This window comes from Balaenoptera borealis (assembly GCF_965194805.1).
Source record: "Balaenoptera borealis genome assembly, chromosome: 15".
NCBI lineage: Eukaryota > Metazoa > Chordata > Mammalia > Artiodactyla > Balaenopteridae > Balaenoptera > Balaenoptera borealis.
In genome coordinates, this window is record NC_138871.1 from 84,679,351 (window position 1) to 84,696,088 (window position 16,738).

A 16,738-nucleotide genomic window follows, 5' to 3' on the forward strand; every position below is an offset into this window, starting at 1 on the left:
GTCAGACACGGTTTACAGGCGCAGTGACTCGGGAGCTGCCCCCAGCTGTGCCGCTAACTTGCCGGATGACATTTCTCCCTTCTGCGTCTCTGCCCCCTTCTTCGTGGGGTTGAACTGCGCCAGAATCGCTTCCAGGTCCCTCCCATAGGAATGGAGACGCCGGGCAGAAGGAGCCAGAGTGTGCCAGGTGGGGTCCACGTGGCCCGCTCGCGCCCGCGATTTCCTTTCTCCGCCCGCGGGCACGAGGCATTTAATGCCAGGTGGAAGAACAGTGCTGCTTGGCGCAGGAGCTGAAATTTGGCGGCGGTCAGAGGCAGGTTTCGCAATTCTTCGGCTGCGGCTCTTGGCCCCAGGCGCAGCGCCAGGCGCAGGCGCCTGAGGGTGCGTTATTGGAGCCCAGGGCCCGCGGCGTGTGCGCCTGCGCGGGCCTGCAGCTAGCCCGGGAGGGGCGGGGGGCGCTCGGATACGCTGACGTCTAACCGCCCGCGCCCCCCGGCCCTCCGCCTGGCTCCGGGTTGGCCGCCGCCGCGCCCCGCCCCCTCCCTGGGAGGACGCCCGGACGGAACCGATCGCGGCTGGTTTGAGCTGGTGCGTTTCCATGACGACACGCGCGGCGCTATAAGTAGCGGAGCGGCGGCGACTCGGGCTTTGTCAGTCCCCTCAGCCTCCGCCGCCGCCGCCGTCCCTCTGCCAGCGCTCCGGCGCCACCTCGGGCCGGCGGTTCTCCGCGGGAGGGAGTGAGGCGGCGGGCGGCCGGGCGGGCGGCTGACGGAGGCGGCGGGGACAGCGGCGGGGCGGCCGGCGGCCCTGCGCGCTCGGCGGCGGCGTCTGGTCTCCATGGGGTCTGCCCGCGACGCCCGTGCGCTCTAAGGTGAGAGGGGCGCGTCCGGGCGGTTGGAAGGCCAGGGGAGCGGGGGTGACGGCCACGTGTCCCTGCGCCCAGGCCCGGCCTGAGGCCGGAGCAGCTCCCGCGCCCTGGAGCTGCGAGGACACGTGGTCGCAGAGCCGGCCGCTGGCCCCTGACTTCGGTGAGCCGCTGCGCCCCCGGCCCTGGCGTCCCCGGTGAAGCCGGCCCCCGGCGCGCACGGCGGCCGCCCTCCCGGCTCAGGGCAGCCTGGGCTGGAACGGCCCGGGGTTCATCTCCTCCGAACCACGTCAGTGAGGGTTTCTGAGCCGGAAGCTGTTGAAAAGGGTCGGTCGTTCCTTCAACCGCTGTTTTTTTTTAAAACCCATGTGGCAGTCCGGTAGCAGGTGCAGGAGAGGTAGGAGGCGAGCCGGCGCAGGTCTCCGGGCGCCCATCGCTCGCACTCACTTCTAGAAGGAAGAGACGTGCCATTCCGCCGTGTTGCCCTGGAATTTCCTTTTTTTTTTTTTTTTTCATTTTAGCTGCTTTTTGTGCTATGTGTACAGAGCGAATGACCCAATATAGAAACCCACTCGGGTCGCTAGAGCTGAGATGAGATAACCTTGTAATAACAACTGGTAATACTCAGCCGGCCATGGCTTAGAGTTGTTTACGGGTCTTTGAATGACTTGGTGAGTCAAGAAAAACCTATATTATTAAGATCCCAGTTCAGGCTTAGGCATAGGAGCCAGTCCCAAGATCTTCCCAAAAAGACCAACTGTGTTTGAAAATCCGAAATAATGGGGGAAAGTGTGGGGAGTAGAACCTCTTAGAAATGTCTAGAGAGGACGAAGAATGTGTTGACTTCATTCAAACCTAAAATAGGGCGTAATTTAGTTGACTTGTAAATTTTTCAGTTGCTGTTTGAATTAGTACCTGCCTTTTCTAACGTTACCCAGTTGGCAGTAAAGCATTTCATAGCAGAGAGGTGCTATCTTGTGCTAATCCGAGTCATTTTAAGTAACTTAGCTATACAGAAAGAACACCAAAAGGTGTTCTTGGGTGAAATGTCTCTATATCAAAAGTTATTGAGATGAAGCTTTGAAAGATACAAGAAAGCAAAATACTTAGTAGGGGTGTATTTCAGAGAAACAAAAACGTCCTAAGCTTAAGCCTGAATATTGCCTTAAAAATGTTCAACAAGACTCTAAATAGCCCAGTCTGTCACCGGTGAGTGTATTTAAATGTTATTATATAGACAAAATGGGTTTGCTGGCAGTTAGTCTCTTCCCTTCCCCTATGCGCGATTTAGGCAACGTAGGAGGTTGACAGTGCCAGCAAGTCACATTAGATCAAGTCTTGCAAGTTCTGCCGTGCATGGGTTTGGATTTATGGCAGGCCCGTCCCCCTGGGCCTCTCATAGTGTCCCATGCCAGAGCAAACTGGCCCTGAACCATTGCCTGGCCTCTGCCCGTAGGCTGCAGGCACTGAAGCGGGTTGCACAGTGGAAAAGAAGCCCTCCCTGGCAGAAATTAAATAGGTTAAAATCAGTAATCTTAAGATAACTGTCATTGACCAATGTCGCATTTCATGGAGGCCAAGGACAGTGGCTCTGATTGTTAAATGAGCTTTATTTTTGCTTATTCATAAATTATTGTTGGCTTATTTTTGGTATTCATAAAGTTAGTCAAAAATTATTACCAGGTGATGATCATTCATAGCTAAGCAAGTATTAGAGTGCCTGTAAGGACAGTTGAGGTTCCCAGAATTGCTCATCTAGTAGGCAGTGCTGGTTTAAGAATACTGATTTCTGATCAGCTACAGCAACTGTAGCACATTATGTTGATTTGAAGATTGCAGTTTTAAAAAACACATGCCTAGCATGAAAATTAGCTCATAAAATTCTCAGGAAACTTAAGAGCACTCAGTAAACTGAGAGCAGTGATGCCTGTTAGTCACTAAACGTTTTTCTGTGTAAGACTTAGGAGACAGCAAGGTGTGTAGATAGCAACTGTGAAAAACTGCTGTCATGCTATTTTAAGCTCCTAAAGAGAAACAGATCCTAAATAAAGTAAGCTAACTGTCATGAAACTTTTTCCCTATCAGTGAACTAAGTGCAGGAAAGCTTCTGAAACCTGCATTCAGCATTTTTTACCGGGGGTATTTGAAATGCTTTTTTTGAGGTGGTCAGTACTATATATGGAAGTTCAGTGTGAAAAAAATCTAGTGTTGAATCTGTGGTGTCCTCATTCCATTGAGGTTTATGGGATCACGTGACCTAAACCTAGGAATAATGGGATTCCCAAACCCAGCGAGTGAGGTGTCTGTGGAGGGTGCTTGAGTAGTCCTGCTGCTTGTGTGTGCTGTCAGTAACTGATCTTCCAATTTAATGTGTTCCGAAGGTGGACAGCAGATTGTGCGTTTGTCAGGACATTTTCACTGCTGCAGCAAGGGCACGCCCATCCTTCAGTGGGACTTGGAATTCCTGGAGAATTGCCTTTGTGAAAAGCTGGCATAATTTCTTTAAATTTCATCTCTTAGTTTCCCTTGTAAGTATTCATGGTTGTTGCAGGTTTATCTTATTAGGAGTTACTAAGTATTGCTAAGACTTCTGAGTAAATTGTCTGTCCTGTTTGCAGTTTGTTGTTTCAGAAAGGTATCAAGGAACCATGAATAACTTTAGTAATGAAGAGTTTGACTGCCATTTCTTGGATGAAGGCTTTACTGCCAAGGACATTCTGGACCAAAAAATTAATGAAGTTTCTTCTTCTGTAAGTGGATGTTAAGTCCTTGCTGGGAGTGCAGCTTTGAGAATGTTGGGTTGGATGGGAAGCTTCAGTGGGGTCTTGCGGAAATGGAAGTGTCTTATTAGGGAATTTAGAATTTAATTGGCTATGGATCGTCCAATAATAATGATATTCATGCCAGGGATTGACTAAATAGAGTAGGATTCATGAGAATGACGGGCGAGAGCAGGGAAGGCTGCGTGTTGGACGTACTGTTAGGCTGCTGATGTGTTTCCTGTTACCGCAGGACGATAAGGATGCCTTCTATGTTGCGGACCTGGGAGACATCCTGAAGAAACATCTGAGATGGTTTAAAGCTCTTCCTCGGGTCACCCCCTTTTATGCAGTCAAATGCAATGATAGCAGAACCATAGTGAAGACCCTAGCTGCTATAGGGACAGGATTTGACTGTGCCAGCAAGGTGAGCAAAAGCCCCAGAACTCACGTGACTGTAATGGCCTCGGTGTTCCCAGCAGGGCAGATCGAAATTGCGTTGCTGGGGCAGGAGGTGCTAGTGAATTGAGTGGGGATGGTGACAGCGTCCCATGTTTTTCTGTTGCTTCCGTGTATTAGCTACATGTCTTGTAACACCTTTTCTTTTTCAGACTGAAATCCAGTTGGTGCAGAGTCTCGGGGTGCCTCCAGAGAGGATTATCTATGCAAACCCTTGTAAACAAGTGTCTCAGATTAAATATGCTGCCAATAATGGAGTTCAGATGATGACTTTTGATAGTGAAGTTGAGTTGATGAAAGTTGCCAGGGCACATCCAAAGGCCAAGTGAGTTACTCCTCCATTTGAGGGCAGGGTCAGATGTGGCATCTGTATAATAATGGCAGACAAACTCAAATTTCCAGTTGTTAGATTTCCATACTTTAGTAAATTATCTGTGTACTGGGTCAGAGACAAAGTAGAAAAAAGCTTAAACCCTCTTGATTAATAAAACCAAATTAGACTCAAACCACAGGGTATCAGAGCCAAGGAGTCTCTGTCTTAATCATGGCTGTAGGTGATCTTCTGTTATGGGAAACTTGATACACTTTTCTTGCTTCTAGGTTGGTTTTGCGGATTGCCACTGATGATTCCAAAGCAGTCTGTCGCCTCAGTGTCAAATTTGGTGCCACACTCAAAACTAGCAGGCTTCTTTTGGAACGGGCGAAAGAGCTAGATATTGATGTCATTGGTGTCAGGTGAGATCTTGGTGATGGCAGAGGTAGAGAGTAAGATTAGACAATGCAAGTTTTATAGGTTTTCTCCCACTATGAATAGTTATTTCCAGAAATAGTAAGAAATAGCATATTCTACTTTTTTTGCCCCAGCTTCCATGTGGGAAGTGGTTGTACTGATCCGGAGACCTTTGTGCAGGCCATCTCTGATGCCCGCTGTGTCTTTGACATGGGAGTGAGTATATGTGAACCCCAAGTGGGAGGAGGGGGGCAAGGATGACAGTAATAACTAGTCCCAATTCCAGAATTGACCTTTTGTAGACGTCATCTCATATTACAGACATTGAACCCTATCTGCTGCATGCATTTTTCATGACTTGTTATGAATCTGGCTACTTGATTGACTTAATTTGATTGAATTAACTTTCTTGACTCTAGGCTGAGGTTGGTTTCAACATGTATCTGCTTGATATTGGTGGTGGCTTTCCTGGATCTGAGGATGTAAAGCTTAAATTTGAAGAGGTAATTTTATAACAAAACTATAATCTGTAGCTCTTAGCAAGTTCCTTTCTGGAATATTTCAAAACTTACTAGTTTTAACAGATAGTAAAGGGACTCTACAAACATGAAAATAAATGTCTTGGTGTGGTATTTTGAATGACTTCTGTGCTATTTAAAACTGTACTTAAGGGACTTCCCTGGTGGCACAGTGGATAAGACTCCGAGCTCCCAATGCAGGGGGCCCAGGTTCGATCCCTGGTCAAGGAACTAGAAGAAGTTAGGCCATTATATGCTACTCATCTATAAAATAAATCCGTATTCTTTTTTGTTAAAATTATGTGAATAGGCAGAATAGAAAGTTTTGTTCTGTTGGCATGTATTTGCTAGATAAAAACATTTAGGCACTTTGTAAGTGGTAATAAACTTGTATCATTGTTTAATAAAATCATACCCGTAACATCTTAAAGAGGGTAGAAAGGGTGTCTGGAGGGGAATCAAAATGAAACCACAGGGATGTACAGGCTGGTTTTCAGGGAGATGTTTATCTTTTGCTGTTGTTTGAGGGTAAACCTCTTTACTGATGACTGCTCTCAGTGTTTTTGATGTGTCATGTCACAAAGTGCTGGTCTGTGTGAGTTCCCCTTGATGACCAACTGCTGTTTTCTGTCTCACTCTGGTAGATCACCAGTGTAATCAACCCGGCATTGGACAAGTATTTTCCATCAGACTCTGGAGTTAGAATCATAGCTGAGCCAGGCAGATACTATGTTGCGTCAGCTTTCACGCTAGCAGTTAATATCATTGCCAAAAAACGCGTATTAAAGGAACAGACAGGCTCTGATGGTACGTACAAAGGATGAATCATCGCGTGTATAACAAAGTTGGTACATAAAGTGGTAATTGAGACTAATTCTGCTTTTCTAGATGAAGATGAGTCAAGTGAACAGACATTTATGTATTACGTGAATGATGGAGTATATGGCTCCTTCAACTGCATCCTCTACGATCATGCACACGTGAAGCCTCTTCTGCAGAAGGTACCTTCTGAACATGCTGTATACAGCAGTTAAGATGATTGGTCAGAACAAGTGTAATCAGGTGTGTTTTTCTCTCTCAAATGTAGAGACCCAAACCAGATGAGAAGTATTATTCATCCAGCATCTGGGGACCGACCTGTGATGGCCTGGATCGCATTGTTGAGCGCTGTAACTTGCCCGAGATGCATGTGGGCGATTGGATGCTCTTTGAAAACATGGGTGCTTACACTGTCGCTGCTGCTTCCACTTTCAATGGATTCCAGAGACCGACCATCTACTATGTGATGTCAGGGCCAACATGGTTAGTGACAGCAGTGTGTGTGTTTATGTTTCCGATAAGAAAATAAAACCTTCCTGGATTTATTATGCTTGCTCTTGTCGAATAAGAAATTGCTTTACCTAGGATTAAATAGTAACAATTTTTTTTAATTGTTTTTCTCTCCGTATTAATGTATGCTTTAGAAATTTTGGAAAATACAATGGAAGGAAAATCCCTTCAATAATAGTGATCTGTATTTTCAGATTTTTAAGGCATAATCATTTTAGAAAAGATCAGGATATTTCTATGCAACTAGAATTTTTTTTTTTTAATTTTATTTATTTAATTATTTATGGCTGTGTTGGGTCTTCGTCTCTGTGCGAGGGCTTTCTCTAGTTGCGGCAAGCGGGGGCCACTCTTCATCGTGGTGCGCGGGCGTCTCACTGTCGCGGCCTCTCCTGTTACGGAGCACAGGCTCCAGACGTGCAGGCTCAGCAATTGTGGCTCACGGGCCTAGTTGCTCCGCGGCATGTGGGATCTTCCCAGACCAGGGCTCGAACCCGTGTCCCCTGCATTGGCAGGCAGATTCTCAACCACTGCGCCACCAGGGAAGCCCCAACTAGAATATTTTAATTAGTGTCTGTGACTTGTGCTTTCCTTGTTACCATGAAGATGGTTCTGAAGAAATGCTTGCTGTAGAGCTACGTTGAATTGCTTCCTGATGACATAGTAACCAAGGACATAAATAGGCTCATGAATAAGTTATTCTCAGTTTCTCGGTGTGAAATTGCTCAGTGAGGGGTGACTCAGGGTTTCTGAACATGCCACTTCTGTCTCTTTCAGGCAACTGATGCAGCAAATCCAGAACCACGACTTCCCACCCGGAGTAGAGGAGCAGGATGTTGGCACTCTGCCTGTGTCCTGTGCTTGGGAGAGTGGAATGAAACGGCACCCAGCAGCCTGTGCTTCAGCTCGTATTAATGTGTAGATACCATTCTTGTAGCTGTTAACTGCGAGTTTAGCTTGATTTAAGGGTTTGGGGGGGACCACTTAACTTAATTACTGCTAGTTTTGGATGTCTATGTGAATAGGGTTGGCACAGATGCAGCAATGTGGAAGACTAGGCGATGGGGTCACACTTATCTGTGTTCCTATGGAAACTATTTGAATATTTGTTTTATATGGATTTTTATTCACTTTTCAAACATGCTACTAAAGCGTGCCCCTCAACTGCTGAGCAAGCATTTGTAGCTTGTGCATTGGCAGAATGGGCCAGAAGCTTAGTGTTGTGACCTGTTTTAAAGTAAATAAAGTATCTTGAAATAATTAGGCATTGGGAAATTTTTACAGTGTGTCCATTCCAAATGGCTCACCTTGAGTGTGTTTTACAGGTGGGGAATTGATGTTTTTTCCCATAGGCTGAGAAAATTGCCCCAGAGGACTAAGGAGTTGACAGGTTTTTAATATTTTGAAGATCCATGGAATGGCTTTTTCCTGTTTGACGTTTTTATTTCAAGTCCACGAGTCCTGTAGGAAGTTTGCTGTGGATTCTCAGAAAGAATAGTGAGTGGGTCTAGCCCCATGTGCGGTGGAAGGAAAAGGAGGGGCGAGACAGTGGGCAGTCTCTGCCGTTAACGGCTCAGTCCACCCTGGATGCGACTGTGAGCTTGGAGCGCCCAGAGCCCCTTGTTAACTAGCCGGCTTGTGGTGAGCAGGGCTGGTGCCCAGGCCCTCTGAACCCTGCCTCCAGAGGCTAGACACAGGCCCTCCCCATCTTGCCTTCACTAGTTGCATAGTTACAACTAGTTAGGAATGTAGCACAACTTTTGGCAGTTGTTACACGTGTCGTAGATCTTTACCTTTCCGACTTTGGCCTTTTATATTCTCTTACTCAACTTGTACCCCCATTCCTCAGAAAAGGTTGGCAGGCTCTCATACTAAATTTCCAAAATGGGAATTTTGAATTCCTGCTGTAGCACAGGGAGGAGGGAGGAAAGGAAGGCCATGTAAAAGCCAGGTGTCACCTTAGTAACTGCCACTTGTCTGCACCAGACACTGCAGACGGCATTGAGTGTCTCACCAGCTTCTTTAGAGGGACACGGGGAGACAGCATGTGGTACAGATGGGAATGCTGCAGCTTCTTGCATCTCAGGGACTAAATTAAGTGCTTCTGCTGATGCTGTTAGTACGTTTACCAAGGGGTTGAGGGGAGTGACTTGTGTTTCTAAAAAGCCACCTTCCCCCAAGACCTGAGTTCCACCTGGACACAGCACACTGCTGTGATCGCTGACGTCACATCTTAGCTGCTTAGCCAGACCAGGGCTTGGCTCGTCACCAGCCCTGGTGTCCCTTCCTGGACCTGAGGACATTGCTTTATTGCCAGACTCCTGAATAAGACTTCTCAGGAGCCACAGAGACAATAGGTCTGACTGGAGTCTGGGCAGAATAGAGGAAAGAACACTTAAATGGACTGTCTGTCCCACTTCCTGTGAGCACATCCTTTTCTGGGTCCTCAGTCTGCCCACTGCTAATGTTCAAAATAAAGGAATTGGTGTTCTGTATGGATTAAGTGCCAAGAAATGCAAGCTAGATGCCATGCCTAGGATTTTGGGAAATCAGATCTACCTTCAGAAGTAAGGAATAACAAGATGCCCTAGTGACAGCACTGAGCTTGGATTGAAAAGAGGAGAGGTTTTCCACTCAAAAAGTATGCAGTACTGAGGGCTTGGGAACTGCTCTTCTCTCAGCCTGTTTAGGTAAAAGTGCAGTCCAACCAACTGGCCAGTGCTGGTGGGGGCAGAAGTAGCTCCAGGTAGTCCCATGGTGCCCACACAACAGCCTCTGAACCTGGCTCTTGACAGCTTGGTGAAGCCACTTGTGAGCCCTGCAGCCTGTATGGTGACACGGCCCGGGCTGGGCCAAATGACTTGCGGCGAGTTTGGCAAAAGGATGGAGATCTCAGACGGCTGGGCGTGTGTCGGTCATCACTGTCCTCCAGGACCCTCTTAAGTTCTAGTTTGCAGTGTTCACTTACCTATGTCCATTATAGATGGTACTGTCTGGTCATTCATAGAAATGACATTTCTAGACCTTGATTTGAAGTGAATATAGCTCTGGCCTCCACCAAGGCAGTGGGTGACTCTTCCTCCTGAGGGTGTTGGAGTCTCCACGCAGGCTGCCGTGGGAGGGGCTACTGGTCCAAGGTAAAGGAAGTGGGTTTCCAAGCCTGGCAGGCCCTGCATTTGAATCACTTGGGGAGCGTCTCAAAATGCAGATTGCCGGGCCCACCCCAGGACTGGGGACAGGGAGTGTGGGGCAACGGGTAACCACCTGGGCAAAGTAAAATGTCACTGATGCTCCTTACACCACAGTCAATCCCAGATGAAAGTTTTCACTGTGACAGATTAGGCCACAAATCTATAAGAAGAAAACATTTGAAGTCAGAAATGCAAGGGGCAAATGGGAAAACTAACACACATGGAAGGGGCCAATTTTCTTTGTGTTAAAAGAGCTCCAATAAATCCGTAAAAAAGAAACAATTCAATAGAAAGTGGGCAAGCCATGAACTTAGGTTCACAGAAAAGAAAAAACTTTGAACTTGAACAAACTTTAAAACTTAAGTGCATATTAAAACCATGAGAATCTATCACCTGTCAGTTTGGCGAAGGTAGAAGGGTGCCCTGGCTTGCTGGGTAAGCAGGCTGGCTCGCCCAAGGCAGATGGGAAAGTGAGAATAAGAATAATCTCTCTGGAGGGAATTTGGCAATATCAAAAATAATCCACATTTTCTTTGCCCCAACAAGTCTACTTGTAAGAATTTTCTGACAAGTCAGCTTACAAGGCTTTTCATTGTCACAGTGTCTGTACAGCACAGATTAGAAACAACCGTATGCTCGTCAAGAGGGTACTTGCTGAGATCACTGAACACACGGCTGCTTCAAGACGCAGAGCCCTGCAGGAGCTGGTGGGGGACGATCTCCACGCTGGAGAAAGCGGGGTGAGGAGCACCGTGCAGTGAGCTATTCCCTGTGCAAAAAGCAAGCCAAACTTGGTGTGCATGCGCGTACCTGCACACGCACGGAAACTTCTGAAAGAACTGACAAGAAACGTAGCAGGAGGATGGAGGCCTGAGGAGGGGAGTGGAGACCGACTTCGTACGCACTTTTACACGTGTCTATTGCTGATCTTAAAGGAATCAAATGAAATATGCCTCCTGGGTGAGGAAAGAGAGTCCCAGAGAAAAAGTCCTCAGTCGTGTAACTCCCACGCGCACGAGCAGCTGAACCAGGGCCAGCGGGCTGGGCCGGGGCCAGGGCCTCTCTGCAGCTCTGCGGGGCTGGCGGGGCTGGCGCTCGCCCACCCAGCTCCCGAGGCTGCCGGAAGCGGCCGCGTCATCGGGGCAGAGTACTCACCCCCAACCTCTGCCCCTCAGCCCCGTCACCGCCCGGGCGGGGCCGTCTGCCCTGTCAGGGCGCAGTCACCCGGGGACAGGGTCAGAGCCTGAACCTGCACCTGGACCCGTCCGCACCCAGGGCCAGGCCACTGTCCACGCCTTCCGCAGCCGTCTCTAGCCTCCTGGCTGAGCAGCCTTCGTGCTGCCTCGCAGGTGGCCCGCTGGCCCACGCAGGCCTCGCTCAGCCTGTCTTCTGTAGCCCTGTGCTCCCCACGGCCCACGGTGACCCCTGCGATGGTCACCTTGCATCTCTGTGCAGACTCCATCCTTGTTAGGTTTTCCCAGGTTACTCTACCTGCCGGCTGGTCAGGCTGTATTTTATGTGACAACCCTATCAACCAGGCTTCCGAGTCCCGGGTACCAGGAGCCCGGCCTCAGCTTCTGTGTGCTGTGTGGCCCACGGAAAATCAGGTGCTCCGCCGGGCCTCAGGCTCCTCATCTGTCAAATGGGACAGAGACAGAAAGCTCCTATATGAAGCTGGCCCGAGAGGCTCCGAACCCAGGCTGGGGGATCCGCGCTCCCAGGCCCGGACAGCCCTCCCGGCTACGCCCACCAGGGGGCAGCAGCACCTCGCGCTTGAGACTCCTCGGCCCGTCTGACGCTGCGACCAAGTGGGCAGGTCCTTCAGTCCCTCAGCAAACGATGGCGAAGGCCTGACTGTGACAGGAGGGCTGTGGGGACTGAAGCGTGGCCTGGCTCAGGGGGAGATCCAAGGGCAGCCACACCTGGGCAGCTAGGCTTTGAGGCTCCAGACAGCTCGTCCGGGACCAGGCTGCTCCCCCGGAAAATCTTCCCGAGCCCCACAGGCGAAGACTCCCCCAGCCCAGCCCTCACCCCCTGCCTCACACGCAGGGAACAGCTGGGGGTCCCCACGGCCTGCGTTCTGTGCCCCCTGCCTGTCCGGAGTGGGTGATGCCCCCAGCCTGGGCTCCTGAAGTACCCACACCACACTTGGTGACCTGGCCGGCCACCCCTCAGGCGCCCCCTGGGCACACCGCTCATGCCCGTGCCCCGCCCGGGCCGTGTGGCCAGGCTCACCCTCTTCCCCCCCCCCACCCCGCTGAAGCGTGTGGGTGGCGTGGGAAGCAGGGGGCACTGCCCTCACACCCCACCCACTGACCAGCCCTTGAGACCTAAGTCCAGGTCCTGCTTATCCCCACACATCGGTGCCCGGGCACCTAAGGCTGCTGGTGTTGCCCCTCCCCATCTTCGCCTGGCCCGGGGCCATACTCTTCCCACAGCAGGGGCCGCCCCACCCTGGACGCCTGGTCCCAGCCCTGGCTCTGGCGCCCCCTTCTGGAGGAGCCAGGAACCATCTGCAGCCCTCGCTCCGAGCTGGAGGGGCAGAGAGAGGGGCAGATCCTGGCCCACGGGCATCCTTGACCTCCCCCAAGGCTCTGCAGCCTGTCGCTCTGCCAGCTGACCTGCGAGCTCAAGGTCAGCACCCTTGGCTCTCTGGGCCCCTGCTTTATGTGCCCAGGGTCACGTGGCTTGTCAGTTGCCAGGCTGAGACTTGTACCTCTGCCTCCGTGTCTGAGGCCCACTGGGTGCGGTTCCAGCTTGTGGGGTGGACCCCACGCTGACTCTTCGTTTGTTCACTCACTCATTCTGAGCCTCTAATTTTTTTTTTCCCCCTTGTTTTTGGCCCTGCCACACGGCTTGAGGGCCAAACCCTCAAGGGATCGAACCCGGGCCGTGGCAGTGGAAGCCTGGAATCCTAACCACTAGGCCCCCAGGGAACTCCCTAATTCTAAGCCTGGCCTGTACCGGCTCTGGGGAGGGGAAAGGGGAAGGCGACCAGAAGGAAGTGAATTATGAGGTCAATACAAAGAAAGCAGCGCTGTGGGTGAGGGGAGCATGGGGGCTGTAGGGAGTATTGGGGGAGGGGTGGGGACGGCTTTCTGGAGGAAGGGACGTTTGCATGGCGTCTTGGGAAAGGCAGGTGTGTGGGCGCGCATGAAGTTCACGGAGGCCGTTTCAGCCCGAGCTGGGGACAGGAGTAGGGTGGGTGCCCTACTGTGAAAGCCGACTGGGCCAGCTGAGAGCCAGGGCCAGGGGGCTCGGGTCCCGCTCCCACCCACCTGGAAGGAGCTGCAGGGCTGCCACCCAACGCAGCCTCGCACACGTCCCCAGAAGCCACTCACCTGCTGATACGGGCCCAGGCCAGACGCGCCGGGAGTCTGGTGCCAAGTCTCTGCACGGGTCGGGCCTGGGTGTGTGTCTATGACGCTGCCTTGTAGGGCAGACACACCCCCCAAACTAGATGCCTGAGTCCCACCAAGCCCTGCCTGCAGAGACCACACCACCTGCCCCTCCACACACACACACACACACACACACACACACACACACACACACACACACACACGGTGAAAGGGGCACTGTCTGGGGGGTAAGACAATCGGACTAGTTCTGATTCTGCCACTGAGTTCCTGGGACCTGAGGGGCATGGCCGGTTGGGACCTGAGGGGCATGGCCGGTTGCTAGCGGAGTCCCCGGAGTGAGTGACGGGCCTGTGGGTCGTCCCTGCCCTTCCCTGGGCCGGTTTCCTCATCGCCTAAGGCACCACCCTGACCCCCAGATCCACATCTTCCACATTCGGGTGGAAGTGCTTGGGATGGTTATTTTAGGTCAACTTGCCTGGGTCGTGGGTGTCCTGACAGTTGGTTAAACATTATTCTGGGTGTGTCTGTGAGGGCGTTTCTGGGGGAGATGAACATCTATCTGACTTAGCGGACTGAGTAAAGCAGAATGCCCCCCCTCCCGCCCCCGGCAATGTGAGCTGCCTCATCCAGAGGGCTGACTAGACAGAAGGCTGAAGTGAGCAGGGAGATTTCATCCTCTGCCTGCCTGTCTTGGGCTGGGATGTCGGTCTCCTGCCTTCAGATCCAGACTGGAACTAATGCCATCGGCTCTCCTGGGTCTCCAGCTGGTAGATCTTGGGTTCGTTCAGCCCCCATAATCTTATGAGCCAATTCCTTGCAATGAATCTTTCTCTCTTTCTCCCCCCGCCCCACTCCAGTATACATGTGTGCATACAGAGGGAGACACCCCCTTTGCTCTGTTTCTGGGGCGAACCCTGTTACAGTGGTCATTCCCATCTGTGCCTCATTCCTGGGCAGTGTCCCCTGTTAGTAGCACTGCAGCGCTCCCCGCCTCCCCTCAACAGGCAACAAGCACTACTGATTTAGCCTTGGCCAGTTCTTACATTTTGTAAAATACAAGCCCCTCTCTGGGAGGGGAGATTCCTCCAGGCCGGGCGGAGTTGGCAAGGCACCATCCTGCTTCTCTGTAGCAAGCTGGGTCCACCCCCGGGTCACCTGGCCTCCCCCTCCCACCCCCCTCCCCCTGGCGCCGCCCACGACGGTCCAGCCTCGGGCAGTGCCACTGGCTGGAAAGTCACTTGCAGAAGGGCTCACTGTTTCTATTCAGAGGCATGGAGTGGTGAAAGGTATTAAGATTTCTAAAATCCTGACCGCCTGCTGTGGGTCAGGCTCTGAGCTACGCGCTCGGCCCACTTACCTTGATCCCGTCTCCCCGCTGCACGGCTTCCACAGGTGAGACTCAGCGAGGTCGCGTGGCCCATGGGTGGATGTGCCAGACACTGGAACCAGAACCCCAATCCTGTTCACCCTTCCCGGCACCATGCCCTCTGGGGGTAGGGGGCCCTCATCAGCTGGGTGCATCCTGACTGGCCAGTCACGGTCACCTCACACTCCTGGCCAAGGCACTGAGAAGTGGTGGGCAGGGAGGACAGGAGAATTTTGGAAAGTTCTCCTCCCCTTTAAGGAAGAACAGAAGACAGGCTGCTTCTCGTCCTGCCTGTGGAAGGCTCCCGTGTCAGCTGCACTGCCCTGCACGGTGACAGCCCTGCGGGGACCCCAAGGATTCAAGTGCGAGGACAGAAGCTGCCTGTGAGGCCGGGGGCAGGGAGGTGGGGAGGTGGAAGGAACCTGGACATCCTTAGCGACGCCCCCCAGCTGCTGCATTAGTCTCGGCACATGGTGTAAACATCCTTATGGTTGAAGGCCCCTCTGCTGGGTTTTCTGCTTCTGAGACCAGAAGCATCCTGACGGCCACAGGTTGAGAAACCAGGCCCGCCCTCATGGCCCCGTGCTGATACCCCTGATCCCCGCTCTGTCCTCGCTGGGGGTGTGCGGTCCTGCTGCCTTGCTGATTAAACCATGGGGTTGGCGGGAGAGCCGGGGGTGGGGGGGGTGGATGCAGGCAGAAGCCTGACAGTCAAACCTGCCAAGAACTGTCATCTTTCATTTCCACAAATATTTCTTGGCATTAGGCAGATATTGAAGAACAGGCTGCACAAGATTTATAGACACAGTAACGGCTACATGGATACAGAAGGGGCCAAGTTTACAAACAGCAGCAGGACCTGCCGAATCCACCTGTTCCGGAGAGCGCGGAGGCCACGGCAGCAGAACGGGGGTCTCCCGATCCCACACATAACTCAGACAATGCCATTTATTTGATCATTTTAATACAGGAACCGCCAGACCAATCAACAGGGAGGACAAACCTTACAGAGATGCAGCGTTCACTACGCGGACGGGAGGGTCTCCACGGCCCTGGGCACGCATGCATGTCCTTTTGAAAAGGGCAGGTTGAGGGCATAAATACCACAAGATAACCAGGCTCGGAGAGATCACAGGCCATGAGGGAACCACGCTTCAAAGGCAATCGAGGCATTAAATATGGGACCTACACATTACATTTCACTTCACCATACGTATAACTTATATATTAAAAGGAGACCACAGTATATATACGTGCAAGCGGCTTTGGTCAGAGAAAACGAACGAGCTGGGTGGAGCCATGCACGGGGAGGGCTTGCCCGTCTACTCTCCCTCTGTTCTTGTCCCCGTCTTTCCCACAGAGTCACCTGCGATCACAAAATCAATCAGCTGGCCTTGGCGCGATCTTAGAAAGTCCCACCGGGATCCTCAGGGTGTCCTCTGGGCTCCCTGCGGGCGGGGAGGTGCCCCAGAAGCGAGGACACCGTGAGCCCTGGGAGTAACCACATGTCGGGGAGTTCGCCCTGGAGGGACTGGGGAGGGGGCGGGAGGAGGCCAGGTGAGGAGGGAGGCGTGGCCACCAAGCCGGCAGGTGGGCAGGTGCGTGTAGCCTGGCCGCCCCGGGAGAGCAGGAATGACTGAAGAGGCATCCACTTTTGCAAGCAAAGCTTAAACGGCAAGACAAGCCTGTGTTTCTCTGCACTGTCCAGACGCCGACCCCTTAGAACTGACTGGCGCTGCTGGGGTCGCACTGTAACAGCCGGACGATGGATGGGTCGCTCTTGGCACCTTTAATGAATTCTTCCAGGGACAATTTGCCTGTGGGATGGAGGACGGGAGAAATGGGAATTAGCCAGTGCTCGCTGTTCATCACCCTTAGGAGAGCACGGGGACGGCTCCTGCGTCAGGGACGCCTCCTCTGGCCCAAGCCTTGAGCCCTCCTGAAGCTAGATGCGTCCAGGCTCCACACACTTCCAGGGCATTTCTGGAAAAACCTTTTTTTGCTTTCAGTGCTCATTGCAAAGCACCGGGCATCGCAAGGGACGTACCCAGTATGGCAGCAGGCCGTGCCTGGTGGGGCAATTCAAACCCTTTTAGAAATAGCCCCACGCCTTATTTAAGAAAGATGCACCTTGTCCAGAAAGAACATGTCATCTGCCTCTA

At 52.0% G+C, this 16,738-nt stretch overlaps 2 protein-coding genes across 4 annotated transcripts in view; one reads left to right on the forward strand and one right to left on the reverse strand.

Annotated features, from left to right (window-relative positions):
• Positions 1–574: 574 nt before the first annotated feature.
• Positions 575–7,917, forward strand: ODC1 (ornithine decarboxylase 1). Its single transcript, XM_082357786.1, has 12 exons — positions 575–871; positions 3,247–3,393; positions 3,484–3,615; positions 3,878–4,051; positions 4,236–4,408; positions 4,684–4,818; positions 4,948–5,029; positions 5,233–5,316; positions 5,976–6,138; positions 6,220–6,332; positions 6,419–6,633; positions 7,435–7,917. The coding sequence occupies exons 3-12, from the start codon at positions 3,514–3,516 to the stop codon at positions 7,577–7,579; spliced, it is 1,386 nt and encodes a 461-aa protein (XP_082213912.1). The 5' UTR covers positions 575–871; positions 3,247–3,393; positions 3,484–3,513; the 3' UTR covers positions 7,580–7,917.
• Positions 7,918–15,523: 7,606 nt separating this feature from the next.
• HPCAL1 (hippocalcin like 1) overlaps positions 15,524–16,738 on the reverse strand; it is a 111,457-nt gene continuing 110,242 nt past the window's right edge. For all 3 annotated transcript variants that reach the window (XM_082357576.1, XM_082357575.1, XM_082357574.1), the window contains one exon: positions 15,524–16,393. In XM_082357576.1, coding sequence (XP_082213702.1) covers positions 16,296–16,393 — 98 coding nt within the window. In that variant the 3' untranslated portion in view covers positions 15,524–16,295. The remainder of the gene's footprint in view (positions 16,394–16,738) is intronic.